The sequence below is a fragment of the Protopterus annectens genome, chromosome 10.part0 (genome assembly GCF_019279795.1).
Source record: "Protopterus annectens isolate FY-2018-M chromosome 10.part0, PAN1.0, whole genome shotgun sequence".
NCBI classification, from domain to species: domain Eukaryota; kingdom Metazoa; phylum Chordata; order Ceratodontiformes; family Protopteridae; genus Protopterus; species Protopterus annectens.
Genome location: NC_056744.1, coordinates 189,441,866 through 189,464,632, shown reverse-complemented (window position 1 = coordinate 189,464,632; position 22,767 = coordinate 189,441,866). Strand labels below are relative to the sequence as shown.

The following is a 22,767-nucleotide window of genomic DNA, read 5'->3' as shown; positions in this document are numbered from 1 at the left end:
GTAATGAAACTATATTCAAAGTTTTCTTCCCTAGTTTCTATTATAGTCTGACTACTAGTTGTATAGTCACTATTTAATTCTAAATTTAATGAAGTATAGTTTAATACATCAACCATTACTTCATCTCCCAAAATTGGTTTCAGAATACCCCTAGACCTTTTACAATAAATTTCATTAGTGATTGACTCAATCAAAGAGAGTGGGTATCCTCTTTGTTGAAACATATTAGTTAGTAAGTTACATTCTTCATAAAATCAGGTTCTCTAGTCACCATCCGAGCCGCCCTAACCATTTGACCTTTCACAATAGTCCTTTCCTGTGGGTTTGGGTGTGAGCTAGAATAGTGTAAAAATGCATTGCAATATGTATCCTTACGATGTATTCTTGAAAAATATTGTTTGTTCACTAAATCTTTAGTTAGATGTACATCCAGATAGTCTATACTGGTTTCCTGAAAGTTATATGTAAATTCTAGAAACTCAGTTGTGGAATTAAAGTATTCCATCATTGCACTTGCTGCATCTAGTTTGCCTTTAAACATAATAAAAATATCATCCAGGAACCTAGTATAATATAGAATGTTATACATACAACTAAGGTTATTAAACACGTAATTATTCTCCCAGTATGCCATCACTGTATTGGCAAAACTTGCAGGGTGACCCCATAGCTACCCCTTGTTTCTGTAAATATAATTCGTTATGAAAAGAAAAGAAGTTATTAGTTAAAATAATATCTAACAAAACTTCAACTAAATATATTTCTTCAGTTGGTGCTTTTTTACCGTGAAGAAATAAACCATTCCGTCCCTTCCATATGAGGAATTGACGTGTACAAATCTTTAACATCTATGGTCAAAAAGTTGATAGAGGGATCAAAGGACAATTCATTAATTTTCTGTAAATGTCCAAGAATCCTTACATACCTGGCTTTCGGTTTTTAAGAATTTTTTAAATATTATCCACTATTTTTGCACACGGATATGTTATAGATCCACGACCATCTATTATAGGTCTCAAAGGGGGGTTTGCCATGTCTTTATGGATTTTAGGGATTGCGAACAAAACAGGGATTATAGGCCATAACATATTCATATAATTATACTGGTTCATATCTATTTTAGCTTCAATAAATAGATCATTAATATATCCAGAAATACGTTTATATGCTATATTTACTTCATTAATAGATGCCTTAATGTAAGCTGTACTATCCAAAAGAGTCTGGACACGAGTTATATAATCAACTGTATCAAAAAGTACAATACCCTCCCTTATCTGGTTTAATAGCACGAACCTGTAGCTTTCTAAATAAATTCAGTGCTGACCTTTCCTCATAGCTAATATTTTCAGGTTCACTACAAAAGAAGCTGGTATGATTGTCAGCAAAAAATCTTAAATCAAGTTCAGTTATTATCTCAAAAATATTCAATAACGGGTGTAGTGGAGGGTTAAAGATACTGGGAATGTGAAGTTCAGAAGGTGAACAGTATTCTGTTCCCAAAGCATGACCAAATAAAAACTTTAAATTAAGTTTTCTTACAAATAATTTTAAGTCTTTCACAGTCCGTACTATGTCCATTTGTCGACTTGGTACAAATGTATTTCCTTTAGCTAAAATGTCAACAAGAACTGGGTCAACTACAATGGAAGAATAATTATATATATTAAAATCCCCAGTCTTATTTTTCACAATGACAACTCCTTGTTGCAAGTCTTTAGTTAGTTCTTGCGTTTGTTGTTCCTCCGAGATTGGTTTTTCTGAAAGAACTTTGTCTTTTTCGGTATTGCTCCAGAATTGGAGTCCTTGTGAAAATTTAAACTATTCGTATTATGGCTGGGAATATTTGTTGTTTCAGTATACATAGAAGCACTTTTGTTGTTATTAGAGCGAACAACGCCACTTTCGCCTGATAGTGTTGTCAGAAAGTTCATCATTTGTGTCCTGCGGACGCCTAGGATTCACGCCATTAGTTCCACTATTCACCACACTAACCATTGCTTTCCCAACTTGGGATGTAGGTGGTTGAGGATAGGTCTCTATTCAGTTTTTTAATTTTATTAAATTTAAGTCTGTCCAGTAGCTGTTCTATGCTGGAAAAACATCTTTCATGGTCATATTTATAACGACCAAAGTCAGAATGGGAAGTAATCAAAGAATTAAGATCACAGACTTCTTTTGATAATTGTACTATTTGTATGTTATAGTGTTTAAGCATTAGTTCTAACTAAAGATTTAGTGAACAAACAATATTTTTCAAGAATACATCGTAAGGATACATATTGCAATGCATTTTTACACTATTCTAGCTCACACCCAAACCCACAAAAAAGATCTATTGTGAAAGGTCAAATGGTTAGGGCGGCTCGGATGGTGACTAGAGAACCTGATTTTTATGAAGAATGTAACTTACTAACTAATATGTTTCAACAAAGAGGATACCCACTCTCTTTGATTGAGTCAATCACTAATGAAATTTATTGTAAAAGGTCTAGGGGTATTCTGAAACCAATTTTGGGAGATGAAGTAATGGTTGATGTATTAAACTATACTTCATTAAATTTAGAATTAAATAGTGACTATACAACTAGTAGTCAGACTATAATAGAAACTAGGAAGAAAACTTTGAATATAGTTTCATTACGACTTACTGTAGAGATAGTACTATGATTAAAAGAGTTCTATTCAAGAACTGGGAATTGATAAAACAAGACAAATTCTTGGCTGAAAAGTTAAATCAGAGACCAAGAATTATTTTCAGAAGGGGTAATAACTTAAAATATATTAGAAGGCCAAAACCATAATAACATACACAGACTTATGGGTATGACTAACTGTGGATGTTGTAATATGTGTAAACATATCAATTTAGGTTACACTTTTACTATTAGAGGTAAGAAATTTTATCTGAAACATAATTTAAATTGTAATTCTAAAATGGTGATTTATGTTGCCTTCTGTTCCCTCTGTAAAGGATTTTACATAGGAAAACTGAGCGGCTCAGAGACAGAATATATGAACATATTTATGCTATGAACACTAATAAAATTGATAATGCCCTTGCTAGACATAGGTTGATGTACCCTACTCATAACTTTACCTTTAAAGCTATAGACCAAATTCAACATAATATTAGAGGGGGCCTTTTAACCTATTATTGGAAGAACTTGAACTTTCATGGCAAATAAAAACTAATGCCTTTTGTGAACCAGGGATAAATGAACATTGTAATATAAAATGCCTTTTAAAATTAAGGAGCTTGAAAAGATAAATAGTAGTTCTGTAAATATGCTTATATTAATGGTATACATATTCACGGTAAACACAACGAATATTATTTAGTGTGGACCTTGTATAAGTTTTTTTAGGTTGTCTGGTCATTTTTAGTTGTTTATTTATTATAACTGTTGTAATTACATACAAGTTAATTATTTGCTACACCTATATTATTTCTTTTGTGTATAGCAGATATACTTTAGCCATTATTTTTAGTAGTAAATATAATACATGATAGTATAGTATTTAATATTTTAACATTTGGAGATGGTTCCTTTAAAATTGCATGATTTAATTTAATCTTGATCACATGATGAATTTGCTAATTAGTGAAAAACCTTTTATATGGGCTTGTTGGATGTGTTTTTTATAAATCTGATGAAGTTGCCTTAAGGAAGGCAACGAAAAGCGCTTTATTAAACCTCTTTCTTTAATCTACAAGTGATTTTTACATCTTTATTACACAGGATTAGTGTGCCTGAAGCCTTGGAATTTGTTATTTGGTTTCCTGTTTTTGCTCAAGTTTGTGCACGTCGTTTGTTATGGCTGCTGGCAACTCTACTGATCCTAATAGTCCTGTGCTGTTTTTACAATCTCAACCACAGGAAGAACTGACTTTAACAGCTCTTATCAACGCGCTATCTCAACGCGTTGATGCTTTAGCTGTTCGTTTAGACGAACAGCAGCAGCAACAACAACCAACAAGACCAGCTGTGGCAGTTCTAAGTAACACCACGCCGATATGTACTACTAAAGAACAGCTTCCTCTCAACAATAGAATTAATCGGTCACCACTGTTAAACCATGACAGAAACAGAACTAATATTACACAGAATGGCAGTAATACACAGAATGGAGGCAACCTGAACGCTAATAACAATTTACCTGCTCCAGTTAGTGATTTACCATCCCATAACCTTGTGGAGCTTAATAGTACCTTTCAGCTGCAGGAGTGGATCCAAGATACGCGGAACTTGCGTTTTGGTCAAGAAAATCCTGAGGGGCAACGAGCTGACAATGTTAATAACGAGCAGGTTAGTTCAGTTTACATCTCTGATAACTTGAAACTATTAGACATCAAACTTTTAAAACTTAAGAAATTGCAACTCGAAGTAAACTACTTTGAAGAGTGCATTAAGGAACAGATTGTACCAAAGGGTTTACGACGTTATTCATACCCTACAGGTCTTATTGCTGACTCTTTGTTTCATCTGGAGTTAAACACTTTGTTTGACCAACAAGGGTTGGCACTTATGGAACTAATGCTTAAACACTATAACATACAAATAGTACAATTATCAAAAGAAGTCTGTGATCTTAATTCTTTGATTACTTCCCATTCTGACTTTGGTCGTTATAAATATGACCATGAAAGATGTTTTTCCAGCATAGAACAGCTACTGGACAGACTTAAATTTAATAAAATTAAAAAACTGAATAGAGACCGTACTGCTTACGAGAACGGCCTCGCATATCCTCAACCACCTACATCCCAAGTTGGGAAAGCAATGGTTAGTGTGGTGAATAGTGGAACTAATGGCGTGAATCCTAGGCGTCCGCAGGACACAAATGATGAACTTTCTGACAACACTATCAGGCATTCGCTCTAATAACAACAAAAGTGCTTCTATGTATACTGAAACAACAAATATTCCCAGCCATAATACGAATAGTTTAAATTTTCACAAGGACTCCAATTCTGGAGCAATACCGAAAAAGACAAAGTTCTTTCAGAAAAACCAATCTCGGAGGAACAACAAACGCAAGAACTAACTAAAGACTTGCAACAAGGAGTTGTCATTGTGAAAAATAAGACTGGGGATTTTAATATATATAATTATTCTTCCATTGTAGTTGACACAGTTCTTGTTGACATTTTAGCTAAAGGAAATACATTTGTACCAAGTCGACAAATGGACATAGTACGGACTGTGAAAGACTTAAAATTATTTGTAAGAAAACTTAATTTAAAGTTTTATTTGGTCATGCTTTGGGAACAGAATACTGTTCACCTTCTGAACTTCACATTCCCAGTATCTTTAACCCTCCACTACACCCGTTATTGAATATTTTGAGATAATGACTGAACTTGATTTAAGATTTTTTGCTGACAATCATACCAGCTTCTTTTGTAGTGAACCTGAAAATATTAGCTATGAGGAAAGGTCAGCACTGAATTTATTTAGAAAGCTACAGGTTCGTGCTATTAAACCAGATAAGGGAGGTATTGTACTTTTGATACAGTTGATTATATAACTCGTGTCCAGACTCTTTTGGATAGTACAGCTTACATTAAGGCATCTATTAATGAAGTAAATATAGCATATAAACGTATTTCTGGATATATTAATGATCTATTTATTGAAGCTAAAATAGATATGAACCAGTATAATTATATGAATATGTTATGGCCTATAATCCCTGTTTTGTTCGCAATCCCTAAAATCCATAAAGACATGGCAAACCCCCCTTTGAGACCTATAATAGATGGTCGTGGATCTATAACATATCCGTGTGCAAAAATAGTGGATAATATTTTAAAAAAATTCTTAAAAACCGAAAGCCAGGTATGTAAGGATTCTTGGACATTTTTACAGAAAATCAATGAATTGTCCTTTGATCCCTCTATCAACTTTTTGACCATAGATGTTAAAGATTTGTACACGTCAATTCCTCATATGGAAGGGACGGAATGGACGAGTTTATTTCTTCATGGTAAAAAAGCACCAACTGAAGAAATATATTTAGTTGAAGTTTTGTTAGATATTATTTTAACTAATAACTTCTTTTCTTTTCATAACGAATTATATTTACAGAAACAAGGGGTAGCTATGGGGTCACCCTGTGGGGCAAGTTTTGCCAATACAGTGATGGCATACTGGGAGAATAATTACGTGTTTAATAACCTTAGTTGTATGTATAACATTCTATATTATACTAGGTTCCTGGATGATATTTTTATTATGTTTAAAGGCAAACTAGATGCAGCAAGTGCAATGATGGAATACTTTAATTCCACAACTGAGTTTCTAGAATTTACATATAACTTTCAGGAAACCAGTATAGACTATCTGGATGTACATCTAACTAAAGATTTAGTGAACAAACAATATTTTTCAAGAATACATCGTAAGGATACATATTGCAATGCATTTTTACACTATTCTAGCTCACACCCAAACCCACAAAAAAGATCTATTGTGAAAGGTCAAATGGTTAGGGCGGCTCGGATGGTGACTAGAGAACCTGATTTTTATGAAGAATGTAACTTACTAACTAATATGTTTCAACAAAGAGGATACCCACTCTCTTTGATTGAGTCAATCACTAATGAAATTTATTGTAAAAGGTCTAGGGGTATTCTGAAACCAATTTTGGGAGATGAAGTAATGGTTGATGTATTAAACTATACTTCATTAAATTTAGAATTAAATAGTGACTATACAACTAGTAGTCAGACTATAATAGAAACTAGGGAAGAAAACTTTGAATATAGTTTCATTACGACTTACTGTAGAGATAGTACTATGATTAAAAGAGTTCTATTCAAGAACTGGGAATTGATAAAACAAGACAAATTCTTGGCTGAAAAGTTAAATCAGAGACCAAGAATTATTTTCAGAAGGGTAATAACTTAAAAAATATATTAGAAGGCCAAAACCATAATAACATACACAGACTTATGGGTATGACTAACTGTGGATGTTGTAATATGTGTAAACATATCAATTTAGGTTACACTTTTACTATTGGAGGTAAGAAATTATATATGAAACATAATTTAAATTGTAATTCTAAAATGGTGATTTATGTTGCCTTCTGTTCCCTCTGTAAAGGATTTTACATAGGGAAAACTGAGCGTAGGCTCAGAGACAGAATATATGAACATATTTATGCTATGAACACTAATAAAATTGATAATGCCCTTGCTAGACATAGGTTGATGTACCCTACTCATAACTTTACCTTTAAAGCTATAGACCAAATTCAACATAATATTAGAGGGGGGCCTTTTAACCTATTATTGGAAGAACTTGAACTTTCATGGCAAATAAAAACTAATGCCTTTTGTGAACCAGGGATAAATGAACATTGTAATATAAAATGCCTTTTAAAATTAAGGAGCTTGAAAAGATAAATAGTAGTTCTGTAAATATGCTTATATTAATGGTATACATATTCACGGTAAACACAACGAATATTATTTAGTGTGGACCTTGTATAAGTTTTTTTAGGTTGTCTGGTCATTTTTAGTTGTTTATTTATTATAACTGTTGTAATTACATACAGGTTAATTATTTGCTACACCTATATTATTTCTTTTGTGTATAGCAGATATACTTTAGCCATTATTTTTAGTAGTAAATATAATACATGATAGTATAGTATTTAATATTTTAACATTTGGAGATGGTTCCTTTAAAATTGCATGATTTAATTTAATCTTGATCACATGATGAATTTGCTAATTAGTGAAAAACCTTTTATATGGGCTTGTTGGATGTGTTTTTTATAAATCTGATGAAGTTGCCTTAAGGAAGGCAACGAAAAGCGCTTTATTAAACCTCTTTCTTTAATCTACAAGTGATTTTTACATCTTTATTACACAGGATTAGTGTGCCTGAAGCCTTGGAATTTGTTATTTGGTTTCCTGTTTTTGCTCAAGATGGCTTTATACGTCAGGCACAGATCGCCTCTGAACAGGCGGTATGCCACTGAGTAGAGCTGGAGTTTCTTTAACCGGGCAGCATATGGCATCTTTTTGAGCCCTTTGATCCTCTTGGTGAGGTACTTTTAGGGTCTTTCCAGTTGCTGCAGGTGTCTATATATATACTGTATACATTGTGTGTGTGTGTGTGTGTGTGTGTGTGTGTGTATATATATATATATATATATATATATATATATATATATATATAAGTATATATAAAGAGAGTGAGTGAGAGAGAGATCATGCTGTTAGAGTTATATCTTCAGGAGCATTTTTTGCAGCATAAAAAAAAGCATAAATTGCTTTACATGAAATGTTTCAAATAAGCAAAGTCATTTGTGATGCATCTTTGTAAGTGGAGGGATACCCTTACGCTATTACTATTCACTTGTAGCTCAGAAATGGAATTGGGCCTTTTGACTGCCTTACAGATGCAACTTATTCTTGATGTATTTTTCAATAGCTGCCTTCTCACGGGGCTATAGATTACAGCTATGTCCTCAGATTCCTTTCATTTTACAGATTTATTGGTATTGGTTTGGCTGTTAAAGGAATTGGTAATTTATACCTGTTAAGCTAGACTTTAGCAAGTAGCATTGCAGTCTATATGCATGGAATTTCTGGACCACGTACAACTACTGAAATATATATAACCATCACCTTTTGTGCAATTTCAGGTCTTACAAGCCAGGAATAACCTTACGAGGTATCACCCTTCAGAGAGCACCTCAGATCATAAACTGTATATGAACAGGCGAGTGGCTGCCAATATCAGACAGCCAGAGAAGACTGTATTCCCAGTTGCAAAAGTACGTCTGCCTCAGACTGACAAAGCAGGTAGGCTGAAACTCCACTAATCATCTGTAATGTTTTTGAAGCTACTTTGGGCAAAGGTGATTCTTATTGCTTATGTGGCATTTAGTTGAGATGATCTACAGAAAGAGCACAAGTTGGCATCATTATACCAGATGAGGAGGAGGAGAATGAGATGTGATATGATTATCTGAAGATGCACTGCAAGTCTAAGTCCTGCTAAAGGCTTCATCCACTTGATGAGGATGAATAAATGTCTAGTCCAGAAAAATCAGGAGCAAGTTCCTTTAGGAGACTTTGTGAAATAATGTATGGCTCACTTTTCACAGAGTACAGTTTATGAGCTGAAGCAAAATGAAACTTTATTTTGAGAGCAGTTCTGAGTCATTATGATTACTTTCTAGACTTTTAGGAACATTGTTTGAGTAGCTGTGGAATGTAAAACTGAAAACAGTTACAAAAATCACTTTAAATCTTTAACAACAGTAAGCTTTCTGAGCAAGGATAAAGGATAGCTGAAAGTAATCCATGATATAAAAGTTACATTACAAATACGTGTCCCAATAAAAACATTTTTTAATGTAGGTTTACTACACTACACTATTTTTGTAATGTTCATAGGTATTTACTAGGCTTACACTCCAGGGGACCAGTGAGGAGCCTTGCCCAAATTCATAGCTGGCTTGAAGCACTGTTTCATTAAGTGACTTGCTTAAGGTCACACTACAAGCAAACAAATGCTGAGGGAATCATACCCTGTACCGCAGGAACTCTAGCTCAGAGCCTTAACCCTATAAACCAACTGTCAGATACTGAATTTTTTAAATGTTGTTTTAGCACTCAATTGTGGTGGCCCATGTGACACCAGAGAAATACTGCCAATCCAGCTATCTGGAATTTTGTAAATAATTATATGTCACTTGAAAATATTAACATGATTTATACAGAAATGTGACACTGCCAGCCCAGATATCTGGAATTTTGTAAATAATCATATCATTTATGAATAGTAATATGATTCATATCCATGTCCTACAAATGTAAGAGAACTGTATGTTATGTACTGAGCTTTAAGAATGTACCCACTGTGTGCCCTACTGGAAAAGAACAGAAATTTGTATAAACTATATACCCGTGCAAATGTATGTTTGAATAGTAGAAGCTGGAACATATAGAGTTAACTTGCAAAGCTTCAAGAAAATAAGTTGAAATTGTTTTATGATTGTGTTATCTCTTAGTTTCAGTGAAACAGATACAGTGTCTAGAGCTAGAGGTTTTTCTATTGTCTTGAAACAGAAATAATTACTAGGTTTCAAATGTAATAGCATTTTATTGTTATACAACTTCCAAGTTCTGCAAACTTCTGAGAGATATGTACTTCTCACACAGGTATGTTAAAATGATGTTAGTTTATGTTAGCCTAGGAAGTGAAGGCAGATAACAAAGAGTGATGTCATCCAGGCTAACCCAGCAGTAGTATGTGATATTAATTTAAGAACTCTCTCAGAGAGGGAGAGGGAGCACTTTGTGTTTTGTCTTTGACCTAGCAGGAATATCCACTCATCTGCATTTGCCTTGCTCTGTAAGTAAGTTATTTAGGACATAGTATATTTTAGATATAGATAGGAATACAGTAAAGACTAGTTTAGATGTTTTCTGTATTTATTTGAGACTGACCTGCAATGTTTTTTTTTTTAATATTTCCTGTGATTCTGAATTCTGTAGTTACTGTGTTGTTTGAGTATTGTCTTGTTCTTTTATTATTTATTATTAAATATATTTAAACATTTTCATTGTGGCTGGTTTATTTAGAGATATTTAAGCTTTTAGAGTACTTGCATATCTATTTAGTGACACTATACAGGCCACTCCTAAATGGCCTTGAAAGTCTTGGTCACACTTACCATTTGGATAATAATAACATTTCACAGTAGGATTGCTCACTCTTTGTAAGAGCCTTACAGTAGCTGATAAGTAGAGGCTGGGAGCAGCTGGTACTACATTGTAGTCTGTGAAAAAGGGGGCATAGCTAGTAAACCTGTACCAGCCTTTCCCAGGTATGTGTTTGTGTTTGTGTATAAATCAAATCTCAAAGTGTGTGTGTGTGTGTGTGTGTGTGTGTGTGTGTGTGTGTGTGTGTGTGTGTGTGTGTGTGTGTGTGTGTGTGTGTCTGTGAGAGCTACTTGAGCAGAGACACGAAGCACTGGTTGGACAGGGAGGGTGCTAGAGGTTTTGGCCTGGCCACTCAGCTGAGATCTCAACCCTATAGCTATGCCAGTGTTGAGTCTTATTGGGGATCCGTAGAAAGAGGGAGAAACCAGCCTCAGACTGACTGTGATCTCTGTGTGCTCTTAATGGAAATTTTACTTTACTGTGTGTGTACTTGTAATCCTCCCAGTGTACTTCCCTCACTGGTGGTAGTGGTGAGGATTGAGGCTGCTTCATTACTGGTCCAGTGCAGGGGCGTCACAGCCCAAACATGTGGTTTTACAGTGTTAGGATGATTTTGATAAAGTTGTTTGATTTGTATTGTCTAGCCAGCTATAAATCAGGTAATTTGGATTAAATATATCAAATATGTACTGACGTAATTTCTGCTCTCAACAGTCCCAATAGTTTGTACTTGCTTCTGCATTTATGGCCAACACTATGATAGGAAAAAGATGAGTTAATGAAAAAAAAAACAAATATATTCACAAAACAGCTAAGCTAGTATTTCAAATGTCAGTATTGGTTTAGAACCCAGTCATGATACTGTAACTAAGTGGGTTGAAACAAACATATTTAACATTAATTATATGAGCAACTATGGAAAACTAGAATGGTGATGCTTCAGTCCTTCATCAGTCCTTTTTCATAACATTTATTATTTTCCACTTAATAAATAATGCTAGTCATAAGCAAAATCATAGCTTTAAACATAAAATCTTAATTTTCCTAATTCTTTCCAGTTTGTTTTTAAGACACCTTGTTTATAATACAGTTCTTTTCTTGTAATCATGTTTTAGTTCCCACATTTGATATTTATCAGTGTTTGAATGGACCTCATTAAATATATCCTGGAGTCAGTAAGGCTGCCCAGGCTTACTGGAGCAGTAGCATTCAGACCTTGGTAAGCTCTGCACTGCATTTGGTATACCACTTTGTCAGGTGGAAGCATGCCTGCACCTCCTGTAGGCACCAGTTGCTTAGCAGCTTGCAAGGCTGTCATGGGGGAAGGATACGGCATACCCTCAAGCAGCAGTATGATGCTGCACTTGCATCCTTGATCACTTAATTGTGATTGACCCCAGATGTGGATCAGTAGAGTCCAGGGGAGGCTAAGGAAGGTCCAGTAGATGTACTGAATGAGAAGAGGTGGTAGTAGTTGATGGTCAGTTATGGGGAAGGGGGATCAATAAAAAAGAAAAGAAAGGTAATGTGAGAATGCAATCCAGTCATCAAACATCTATGAAATGAAATTTGTTTAATTTCTATGTACCGTATACTTTTTAAATGGACTGAAAAGCAGAGAACATTTCCAGTTTCCTCAATAATAAATGTAACTAGATTTAAAACCAGAAGAGTACTTCGGGCATGAAAACTGATCTGCATACTACCTGGAGAGATGTCATAACAGAAAATCTTATCAACTACAATATGTTAAAGTCTGTGTCCCCTGTGAAAATTAGGAACTGAAAATGAGAACCAGTCAGATGAATACTTCACTGAAAATAAGAACCAGTAAGATGGATGCCACACATAAAATGAGAGTCAGCAAGGTGGATGCCACACAAAATGAGAAACAGAAAGATGGATGCCACACTGACTCCCCAAGGAGCACTAACAGTATTTGAAATCTATTTGGTTGATCTCTTCAGTTACTATCCTGCTACTGCCTATGGAACTTTGGCTACATGCAATGCAAATTCTTGAGTGGTCTGGTGTTGTAGCATGAGACAGGACAGCATTATGCAAGTGTTTAATCAGCACACAATCAGTCATCAGCCCTATTAGCAAAGTCAAGCAGATCAGATTATAGTATGCCATTAGGATATAGGTGCCAGAAAGCCCCAGGACAAGACAGAACAAGTGAAAATACAATCTTAAAGTAACTATCGCAATCCAGTCCACCATGCGGTAACTGTGTCCTGTCACTTTAAGTGAGTACATCGCTTCCTTGATAGTATGTATCATCAGTATGTAAATATAGATACTCAGGAAATTAAAAAAGAAAAGATGTGTGACATTTCCAGGATCTGTTCTTGTTCTGGCATCATTATTTGCAATATTTTGATTTTGTTAGGCTCCTTTTGTCAAGAGATTGCCTTAAAGTTTCTTAAAATATGTCTAGGAAAAGAAATGATCCATAGTTCTTGTAAGATCCTTTCTCATTCTAGTGTTCATTTGGAGTTTACATTTCTGTTTGATGAGTATATTATTATGTGTGTATCTGTGTGTATGTGCACGTGTGTGCATGTGTTGTGTGTGTGGTCTGTTTCTCATAAAATTTGTTTGTAGATAGCATTCATTGAATAATGGTAGAAAAAATAGTTTCAGACCGAGTTTCCACCATGTACATGCAATGCTAATAATGCCATGCCTTCTTTGCATGGGGGTGCTGCATTCCTGAGTGGGTACTCCTTTGGATGAGTTGCCAGATAACTATGAACCTGCTCCCAGTTTGATAATCATTCCTTATTGCAGTGTTAACCAGCTTACCATTTTTTTTAAATGTAACATTGGCAGTTTATTCTTCAAGGGCAGCAAGCAATGAATTTGGTGATGAAACACTGAAATGTAAAGTTGTTTGCTGGTAGCAACCACTTCATTATTTGCAGATCTTTTTAATGTGGAATTATTCAGGCGACTTTAACTTCTGTAGAGATTGTGCATATCAAATGATGTTGGTGGATTGTAATGACAGAAGTTTGTGTGTCCATTTGTGGTTGAAACGTTTTGTAATGGGTAGTTTTGCCATTACTGGTTCATAAGTTTTGTTTCATTGCTTACTGGAAAAAATGTTCAAACTTACAAATTTAAAACACACTCCAACAAGTGGTGCTGTATTATATAAGGAATATAATTTATTACTATCAGAAAGGTGCATCAAAGAACACGTGCATGTATTCATGGTCCAAAAAATGTGTGCAAGGGGCTTATGGTTAGAAAACAGCCCAAATGTAAAATTAATCAGCCACTGGCCAGATGCATTTTCTTTCAGTGGGTTTTCATGTCATTTCAATGAATGTGAGTTTTAAGGGCAGAGAAGCTACTGTTCATGCTAATTCTGTTTTCATTGTGAGACTGTATTGTTTGTTTAGCAAATGGCTATCAGTGTTTGTGCTATAAAATTTCAAATAAAAGTTTTAAATATCTCTAATCACTGTAGAAGTAAAAAGGAAAATAGTGTGCACACTAATGGTAGAACAGATTTATGGTAACTGGGGAGAAATAGTCAAGTAATGGGACACTGGAATGGCTTGGTGGGGAAGCTGGTGGGGGAAGGGGAGGCAGCTGTGGAAGGGGTCTTGACCTTTTACCCTGCCTGGGGACCTCTTGACCATGATCTGGCTCTGACTATGTCAAGATGTGAATGCTCCAGCTAACTAAGTAGTGTAAATCTACTATAATCCTGCATCTGCATTCCAGTATGTCCTAAAGCTACAGGAATCCCATATGCCAACATGAATAAGGAAGTGCCTTGTGTGCAAGCAGTAATGCAGCCTGATAAACTTGTAGGTAGCCTAACAGGTGCTGTGGGTGTGCAGGGTCTAAAGGACAATACAATCCATCCTTAGTGGACATCAAAGCCAATTTGATGTTAAGATAGCTTAAATTGGAGTTGAAATATCTGAATCTTTAAGCAGCAGGGAGAATGCTGTAGCTGGAGAGAGAAGAGTAAAAAGCAACACCATCATGAGTGCAAAACTGTTATCCTTCATGAACACGAGTCAAGGGAGCAGGAAAGCCAAAGCTTTGATGTTCACCTCAATGTAAAACGTGTCTCATAGTATAAAGAGAGGTGATTGTTTTTGTGAAAACTGAAAGGCTGCCAACCTAGCCAGATAGAATCTTGCAAATAATTCTATGTGATTTGTAAATATTAATATAATCCACAGGCTGGTTTTACAAATGTAAAAGAGAACTATATGTTATGATTAAAGTATATGTTCTACTGAGCTTCAAATATGTAATCACAGTGCACTCTGCTGGAAGAAAGTTGATATGTCCAGCATTGTATTACTGTTTGATCACAAACTCAGAGACATGATGTCTGGGCTAAGACATTCCTTCTATTGTTTTGAGACCAGAGTTAATTGCTAGACTTTATATGTATAATGTATTTTATTGCTGTGGCTCCTGCAGGTGCAAGATTATAAAGATATGTTAAACTATGAGGTTCTGTTAGCCTGGGAAATTAGTGTCAAGAATGATGTAATCTAAAATGAGTCATCAATGATGTATTATCAATTTAAGACTTTCTCAGAGACAGAAAATTAGAGCATTCTGGATTTTGTCTGAACCTGAACACATCTACTCACCAGTACTCTGCCTTTGCTCTGTATGTATGTAAGTTATTTAAAACATTGTTTCTCTTAGAAATAGATAGAAAATCATAAGATTAGACTAGTTGTTTTCTATATTTATGTTAGACTATTCTACAGTATTATTTTAAGCATTTTCCCGTGATGTCTGAACTCTTGACTAGCACAGTGTTGAATTGAGAATATTTGTCTTGCGTTTTTATTATTTATTATTAAATATTTTTAAACCTTTCAACTGTGGCTGTTTCTTGTAGAGATAATTTAAGCTTTAGACTACGTGCATGTATTTAGTGATACTGTACTAAGCCACTACAGTAGCTTTAGCCTTGGGTCACACTTACTATTTGGATAGTAATATTCCACAGTAAAATTGGACACCCTTTGGTAAGGGTTTTATTAGTAGCTGATATTAGTGGTTGGGGGCAGTGATTTCTACCTTATAGTCTGGGCAAGAAGGGGGCATAGCTGGAGAAGCAGTGCCAGCCTTCCTCAGGAGTGTCTGTGTGTTTGTATGTAACTCTCATCTCAAAGTGTGTGTGTGTGTGTGTGTGTGTGTGTGTGTGTGTGTGTGTGTGTGTGTGTGTGTGTGTGTGTGTGTGTGTGTGTGTGTGTGTGTGTGTGTGTGTGTGTGTGTGTGTGTGTGTGTGTGTGTGTGTGTGTGTGTGTGTGTCAGCTACTTGGGGAAGGACACAATGTACTGGTTGGAAAGAGAGAGTGCTGGAGGCTTTGGCTTGACCACTAGGCTAAAATATGTACCCTATAGCTGTGCAGTGGGGAGTCTTATTGGGGATCTGTAGAGAAAGGGAGAAACCAGCCCCAGACTGACTGTAATCTCTGTGTGCTCTATAGGGAAATTGTACTTTACTGTGTGTCTACATGTTATCCTTCCAAATGTGCATGCCCCTTACTGGTGTTAGTGTTGAGGATTGAGGCTCCTTGATTACTGGGCCAGTGCACAGGTGTCACAGTTTTGAAGGCTTTATTTGAGCATCTGAAAAGGATATGTAATCAGCACCAAGATGACCAGGTGCAGCAGATGAGGTTTTTAACTTCTCTGCTCACAGGGAGTTCCCTGCATGCAGTTTACAGACTTCATGATGTTGACTGTTACAATTGTGCTAAAAGCAAAGATTGTGTGGATGTGTGTTTTAAACTGACCCCTGAAACACATAGAAAAAAGTTTAGATAGCAGAGAAGAAAGGCAGTTGTTAGTATATGTGATTTATATATTGCAGAAAACAGTAATTAGTTACTTTTATATTGGGATGAGTGGATGTAAGGTCATACTCTTTGAAACAATTGCAGATCTTTTGATGTGGGACAAAGCCCTCAGTACTTTGCCCATACCTCCCAACCATACCGAATTACTCAGTTTTTACCGAGTTTTGGGGTCCAAATAATGTGGTGCCACAATTCCCGAGTGGCACCCCTTCATTTCCAATTTGTTTCCCAGCTTTTTGTAAATTTTTTTTGCTTTTGCTTTTTGAGCTGACATTATCACATGCTCAATGACGTCAGCTCCATCAGCCTGTCGGAAGTGAGCTCAAGGGCTCACATGCTGTCTGTTTGAATAGATCTGCTGCTGCAAGCATGACTTCTTGGGAAGGAACTGCTGCTGCAAGCATGGGAAAGATTGCTTCTGGAGTTAGAGCTTAAGGTGCTTAACTGTAAATTAGTCTGCATTGCTTATTTTCTGCAATGGAGTGTGTGTGCCTGTTCTTTTGCTTATTTACTGCTGCTGCAAGCATGGTAAGGATTGCTTCTGAACGGTCAACTGAGTTATTTTCTGCTTGGGTCTAGTGAACGAACGCTCATTATTAGAGCTTGTTGGGTCTATCTAGTGAATGCTCATTAGAGTTTAAGGTATTCTGCATTGCTTAACGCTCATTAGAGCTTAAGGTATTTTGCATTGCTTATTTTCTGCAACGGAGTTGCTTTGTTTAAGGTATTCTGCAACAGAGTGTGTGTGCCCGGCTTTAAGGTATTCTGCATTGGCATTGTGCTTATTTTTTTGCAACAGAGTTGCTTTGCTAGCTTAAGGTATTCTGCAATGGAGTGTGTGTGCCCATTCAGCATGGGAACTGGGAACAAGGATTGGTATTGGTATGTGTGTGTGTCTATGTATATAAATGCCCCCAGGTGAATACACCTGGTGGCTAGAGGTACTCAGGCTCCAACCCTGTACCTTGGGTACAGATAAAAAGAGCCGAAAGTCTGTAGCCACCACCACTTGTGAATTTATGCCTCATATTTTTGTTCTATTCCTCATTAAATCTGTGATTTTCATGATTTTGATGGCAAATCACTGAAGGATTGAATTCACTAAATAATGACAGGCATTTGAATTTCAGACTTCATATTCTTCAGAAAATGAATGGTAACACCAAACCTTTTATTCTAGCAATTTTCTAAGTTTATAAGATCAGTATTTGAAAGTTGTCCCTGTTTTGGGGCTGTATTCCCCCATTATTGACTTTGTCCAGGTTTTCTGTGCTAAGAGGTTGAGAGCTATGGTGAGAAGTGAGAACTGAATTCACTAAATGATAACCATTTAAGTTTCAGTATTTCTGTCTTTCAGGAAGCTGCTGATTCACCATAGTGATATGTTTCTCTGATTGTAGTGCACAGGGACTGGGTTCAAAAATTGGCAGTGAAATGCATGGTGGTAACACACCATTTTATTCTAGCAACTTTCCAAAATTATACAAGCAATGTTTAAAATGTGTCCCTGTTTTTTTACCTTTTGCCCCCCCCCCCTCAAAAAAAAAACTGAAACTGAAAATAAGTGCAAGAAGCTGTGCAAGATGTCTATGGCTTACATTACTGTCATTATATATATATATATATATATATATATATATAGGGTCTATATCAGTCCGTCGAAATGGCTGATTATCGAACACCAGATGGTCGAAATGTTAAGTTCGAACACTGATTATCGTGAAGCCGTGGAACACAGAATTCTTTCCCAGGGAAAGAATTCGGTGGGTTGTTTCTGTGGCTTCACGGTTATCAGGACTGTGGTGGGAAGTTACGGGTTGGGTTCAGGTAAGTGTGCGATTGTGTGGACATTAGGGTTAGGGTGTGGGTTAGGTGAGTTAGGGTTAGAGCGCGGGTGAGGGGGGTGTGCGATGGTGACAGAGTTTAGGGTTAGGGCAGGCTAGGTGAGTTAGGGTTAGGGTGCAGGTCAGGTGAGTGTGCAATAGTGACGGCCCTTAGGATTAGGATTTGGGTTAAGGTAAGTGGATAGATAGTAGTGTATGTATAGTTTAGTGTAGGGTTAGATGTAGGATTTTAAGTGTATGTGTGTGGATTGCTGTTTTTTTTGGTGTGCTTGTGTTGTGTGTGTGTTTCTTGGAACAGCGATTTTTTTCCCTGGGAAAATTTTCTTTAAAATGTGTAGTTTTGTTGTATTTTCAAGTTTTAAATGGAAATAGGTGGGGGACTATATTGTGTGTGTGTGTGTGTGTGTGTGTGTGTGTGTGTGTGTGTGTGTGTGTGTGTAAGTAGACTTTTATGATGGAAATGTTCCTAATTGGGCAGTTTTGTCATTGGTTCATGCATTTTGTTTAATTGCCTTCTGAACTGGGTAGTTTTGTCATTACTGGTTCATCCATTTTGTTTCATTGCCTACTGGAAAAATGTTCAAACAATAAATTTAAAATATACTCTAACTTAAGTCTAACAAGTGTGCTGTATTATACAAGGAATATAATTTGATAACGTCAGGAAGGCGTATCAAAAAACACATGTATGTATTTTCTTTTGTGTGCAAGGGGCCTATGATTTGAAAACAGCCCAAAAGTAATCTTTATCCACCACTGGCCAGATGCATTTTATTTGGATGTGGTGTGGGCTTCAATGCTGTTTCAATGAATGTGAGTTTCAAGGGCAGAGAATTTTTAATGCCAAGTCTATTTTCATTGTGAATGAGACAGCATTGGTTTGTTTAGCAGATATCTATTAGTGTTTGTGCACAGCATTGTGCTATAAAATTTAAAAATAAAATCCAAATAATTATTGTAGAAGTAAAGCAGTATCCATGCACACATTAGTGTTTATGGTAAATGGGCTGAAATAGCCAGGTAATGGGACATTGGAATGGCTGCAGGGGGACTCTGGTGCCATATTTTTGGTTGTCTGTTCTTCATTCTGCATTTGCAAGTTGGTATCTCACAATTCCACTGGAGTGGGCGGGGTTATGTAATTATGTATGCAAATTTTTAATTAATCAGCATAAAGATTTGTACCTATTTTTCATGGGCCTTGTCCAGATTTTTGATGTTTCCAGGTTGAGAGGTATGACTTTGCCTGTTGACTTAAATGATTAGCTGACCTGGAGTGCTAAAAAGATGGGGAAGAAGATAAACCTCTGTCCAGCTAGCAGGTTGCAACTGCATAGGAAGGGGATACCCAGCACTGTACAGCAGTATAAGGAACCCATGTGGGAAACCTAAGCCATCACAGCAGATTCCAAATTTATAGGAGTTGTAGTACTTGCCCACATCCTGAGGTTGTATATCTTAAGTGTAACTAAAACAGGCATGTATGGTTACACTGTCCACTGAGGCCCAGAGGGGAATGAAAGTTTCATGAAGCAGCAAGTGGAGCAAGCATTGGAATGTTGTGTGGAGACAGCTTCTACACCAAACACCTACCAGACTCTGTATCTTATCATGGTGTAGCAGAGTGAGATCTGTGCTTAGAAGCCACAGCTTCAAATATAACCCCTTATTAAACCTGCAGAGGTCCAAAATGAGCAGTAATTACCTAGGCAGTACAGTCTAGTTAGGGGCTTGGGAAGGACACTTTCATATGCTATTGGTATGACTTCTGGTTGAGAGACAAGGCAGCTAACAGGTCTCAGCAGATGTCCTGATGGAGAATGACTTTGACAATGGAATACCTTATGTGCATGCAGTAGCATGCAACGAGGTATAAAAGTAAACACTTCAAAAGAGAGATAAGGAAGTCCAACAATGAGCTCACACATTCATCTAGGGCTGGTGATGTAGTTATTTCAGAAGTGGGAACTAGTCAGTAGAAGCAAGACTAAAACTGAGACTCAGCTATTAAAAATACCTGGCATCCCATGGAAGAGGTTACCTCAAGGGGAAAGGAAGATGGTGGTAGTCAGTCTGAAGTAGAGTAGAGTAGAGGCACCACTGACAGAAGGTAACATACTTCCTTTGGAATGGATGCTGGGGAGGATCACAAAAAAGAAATTGGGACAAGCTTATTCTCACAGCCTACTTTACAGCACTTGAGCAAGATAGCCAAGGAGGATCCTGATCCTCAAGCCAGGGACTATGCACACTAAGATAAAGGCATGCTATACAGAAAATAGGCCCTGATGTAGGTTAGATAGAGACATCATACAGCAGTTGGTAGCACCCAAGGCCTACCAACAAGAAGTTCTGTTTATAACCCATGATATTGCTTTCACAGGCCATTATGGACATAAAGCATACAAAAATATAGCTTATGCAGATTTTTTTCATTGGCCAGGTATTACAAAGGATGTCACAGGATGCTGCAAGATCTGAAAGCAGTACAAAATATTTATCCCCCCTCTCTGTGTCATCTGATGGGTTGTTCTCTTTTTGCATTTACAATCCTGATAATTATATTTTATCTTTCTTTTTCTTGCTTCTTACACTGTGCGTAATTATTGTTACATACTCCACATTTTCCACCAAAGATGCATGAGCACTGCTCTTTATATTCTCTGCATGCCAGCAGTTTTATAAATATCATATGCATAATATTTGAACCATGTTTTGAATATTCTGAAGTGTTTTTTGTTATTAAAGAAAATGGGCATCTGTTTGCCAGATATACCCAAGCTGTTAACCACTTCCTCTGTAAACTAATAAGTAAGAAAAACTGCATTAATGACCCAGTTTTCCTTATTCTGTCATGTATTTATTTTCTGTTCTTATAGGCTCTGTTACAGCAGCATCAGACTCTTCAGGTGGTAGTCTCAACCTGAATTATCCTGCGAATGGGAAAAGGACAATCCCACCAAGACTAAGGCTTACATATACAACTGTAAACAATACCAATGCCCCAGGGAAGGACTTACACTCTACAAAATATTGAATGTATATGGAGTCACTTTACTTGGTGCCCCTTTTCATTTAAAGAAAAAATAAACTAGAAACACTCAAGCTGCAATGACAGAAGAGCGACGTGGCCCTTAGGGTGAATAGTGCACTGCTGTGTAGCTCCATGAAGGCTGTACATGAAAAAATGACAACATTAACATTTGAACTTCCATTGTTTTGCACATTCCAAATGAAGTATAAGCTGTGTACAGCTAAGGTATTTCTCTCACCTCATATCAAGTATTTGGATTGCTGTGTGATCCTTAAAGTTACACTTTTTCAAGGTGTTTAATTATATACAAATCAGTTGTATAGCTGCATATTTTCTAAAGTATACCAAAACTTGACAGGTACCATGTATTTACTTAAGTTACTAAAAGAACTAGGAATGGTCCACTGTAGTCTGTGTATGTATGTTAGGTAGAAGGACAAGTATAATTTAAATCTGTTGTCTAAGTAATACACACATAGTGAAGTTCAAAACACAATGTAGACCTCTTTTCAGAGTAGCATCCATCCATTTCTTAGAGCAGATATACAAAAATTGAAGTTCACAGAGGAATGTCACACATGACTTTTGCATTACACCAGTCTGCTTTTTTTTTGCCACCCACATCTGCTTATATGCATGTTGAGGGATAATGAAAGCGCAACTTTGCAGTCAAATCTTGAGGGCTAGACTGTGATCAGATTACTTCATTACTGTATTTAGATTGAAATACTTTGCTTGCATATTGGCACAGCTACATGTGTGCCTGGAACGAGGCATGAGAAGGTCTTGTGGCATAAAATAAATGTATTTCATGGAGAAAATGCCTCCAGTTCCAGAGAAAAGTACTGATCTTCAAGGAGTGGAAGGGGTGAAACTGAAACTGGGCAGTTAATCCTGTATGTGGGACCAGTCATCATTTATGAAGGTAACTACATGCCACAAAACATTGTCCAAACAGTGATGACCATGAGCATTGCCGTACTGGTAAAGGTCTGGCCAGTGAGGACAGGACAAGGAGTAAAGGTTCATAGGTTCATAGGTGTGTACTAGGCTAATGGCCCTGGGGCCATTACAGGCCTAGTCTTAGAATTACCCTGGCATAGTGCCAACCAACCTTAGCTCCCAGTGTTTCTGTCGAGTAGAGCCACTGGAGTTATCCCCAGGGAGAATTTTCTGTTAGCCATCCACTCATCAAGAATTCTCTTGAAGAGGATCAGCGTGGTGCTCTGCTTGACATGTATGGGAAGTCTGTTCCATAGCATGGGCAGTCTCTGGGTTACAAACCTTTCCCTCCAGCATGTTCTGTTAATTGTGATAATGAGGTTGAGGTCTCTGGAGCGT

General features: G+C 36.6%; 1 protein-coding gene across 2 annotated transcripts in view; it reads left to right on the top strand.

Moving 5' to 3' along the window:
* The window catches only part of KIF19 (kinesin family member 19), a 1,202,512-nt gene extending 1,179,999 nt beyond the window's left edge, over positions 1–22,513 (top strand). For both annotated transcript variants that reach the window (XM_044085136.1, XM_044085135.1), the window contains exons 19-20: positions 8,665–8,824; positions 21,272–22,513. In XM_044085136.1, the coding sequence (XP_043941071.1) occupies positions 8,665–8,824; positions 21,272–21,429 (318 nt within the window). In that variant the 3' untranslated portion in view covers positions 21,430–22,513. The remainder of the gene's footprint in view (positions 1–8,664; positions 8,825–21,271) is intronic.
* Positions 22,514–22,767: the final 254 nt, after the last annotated feature.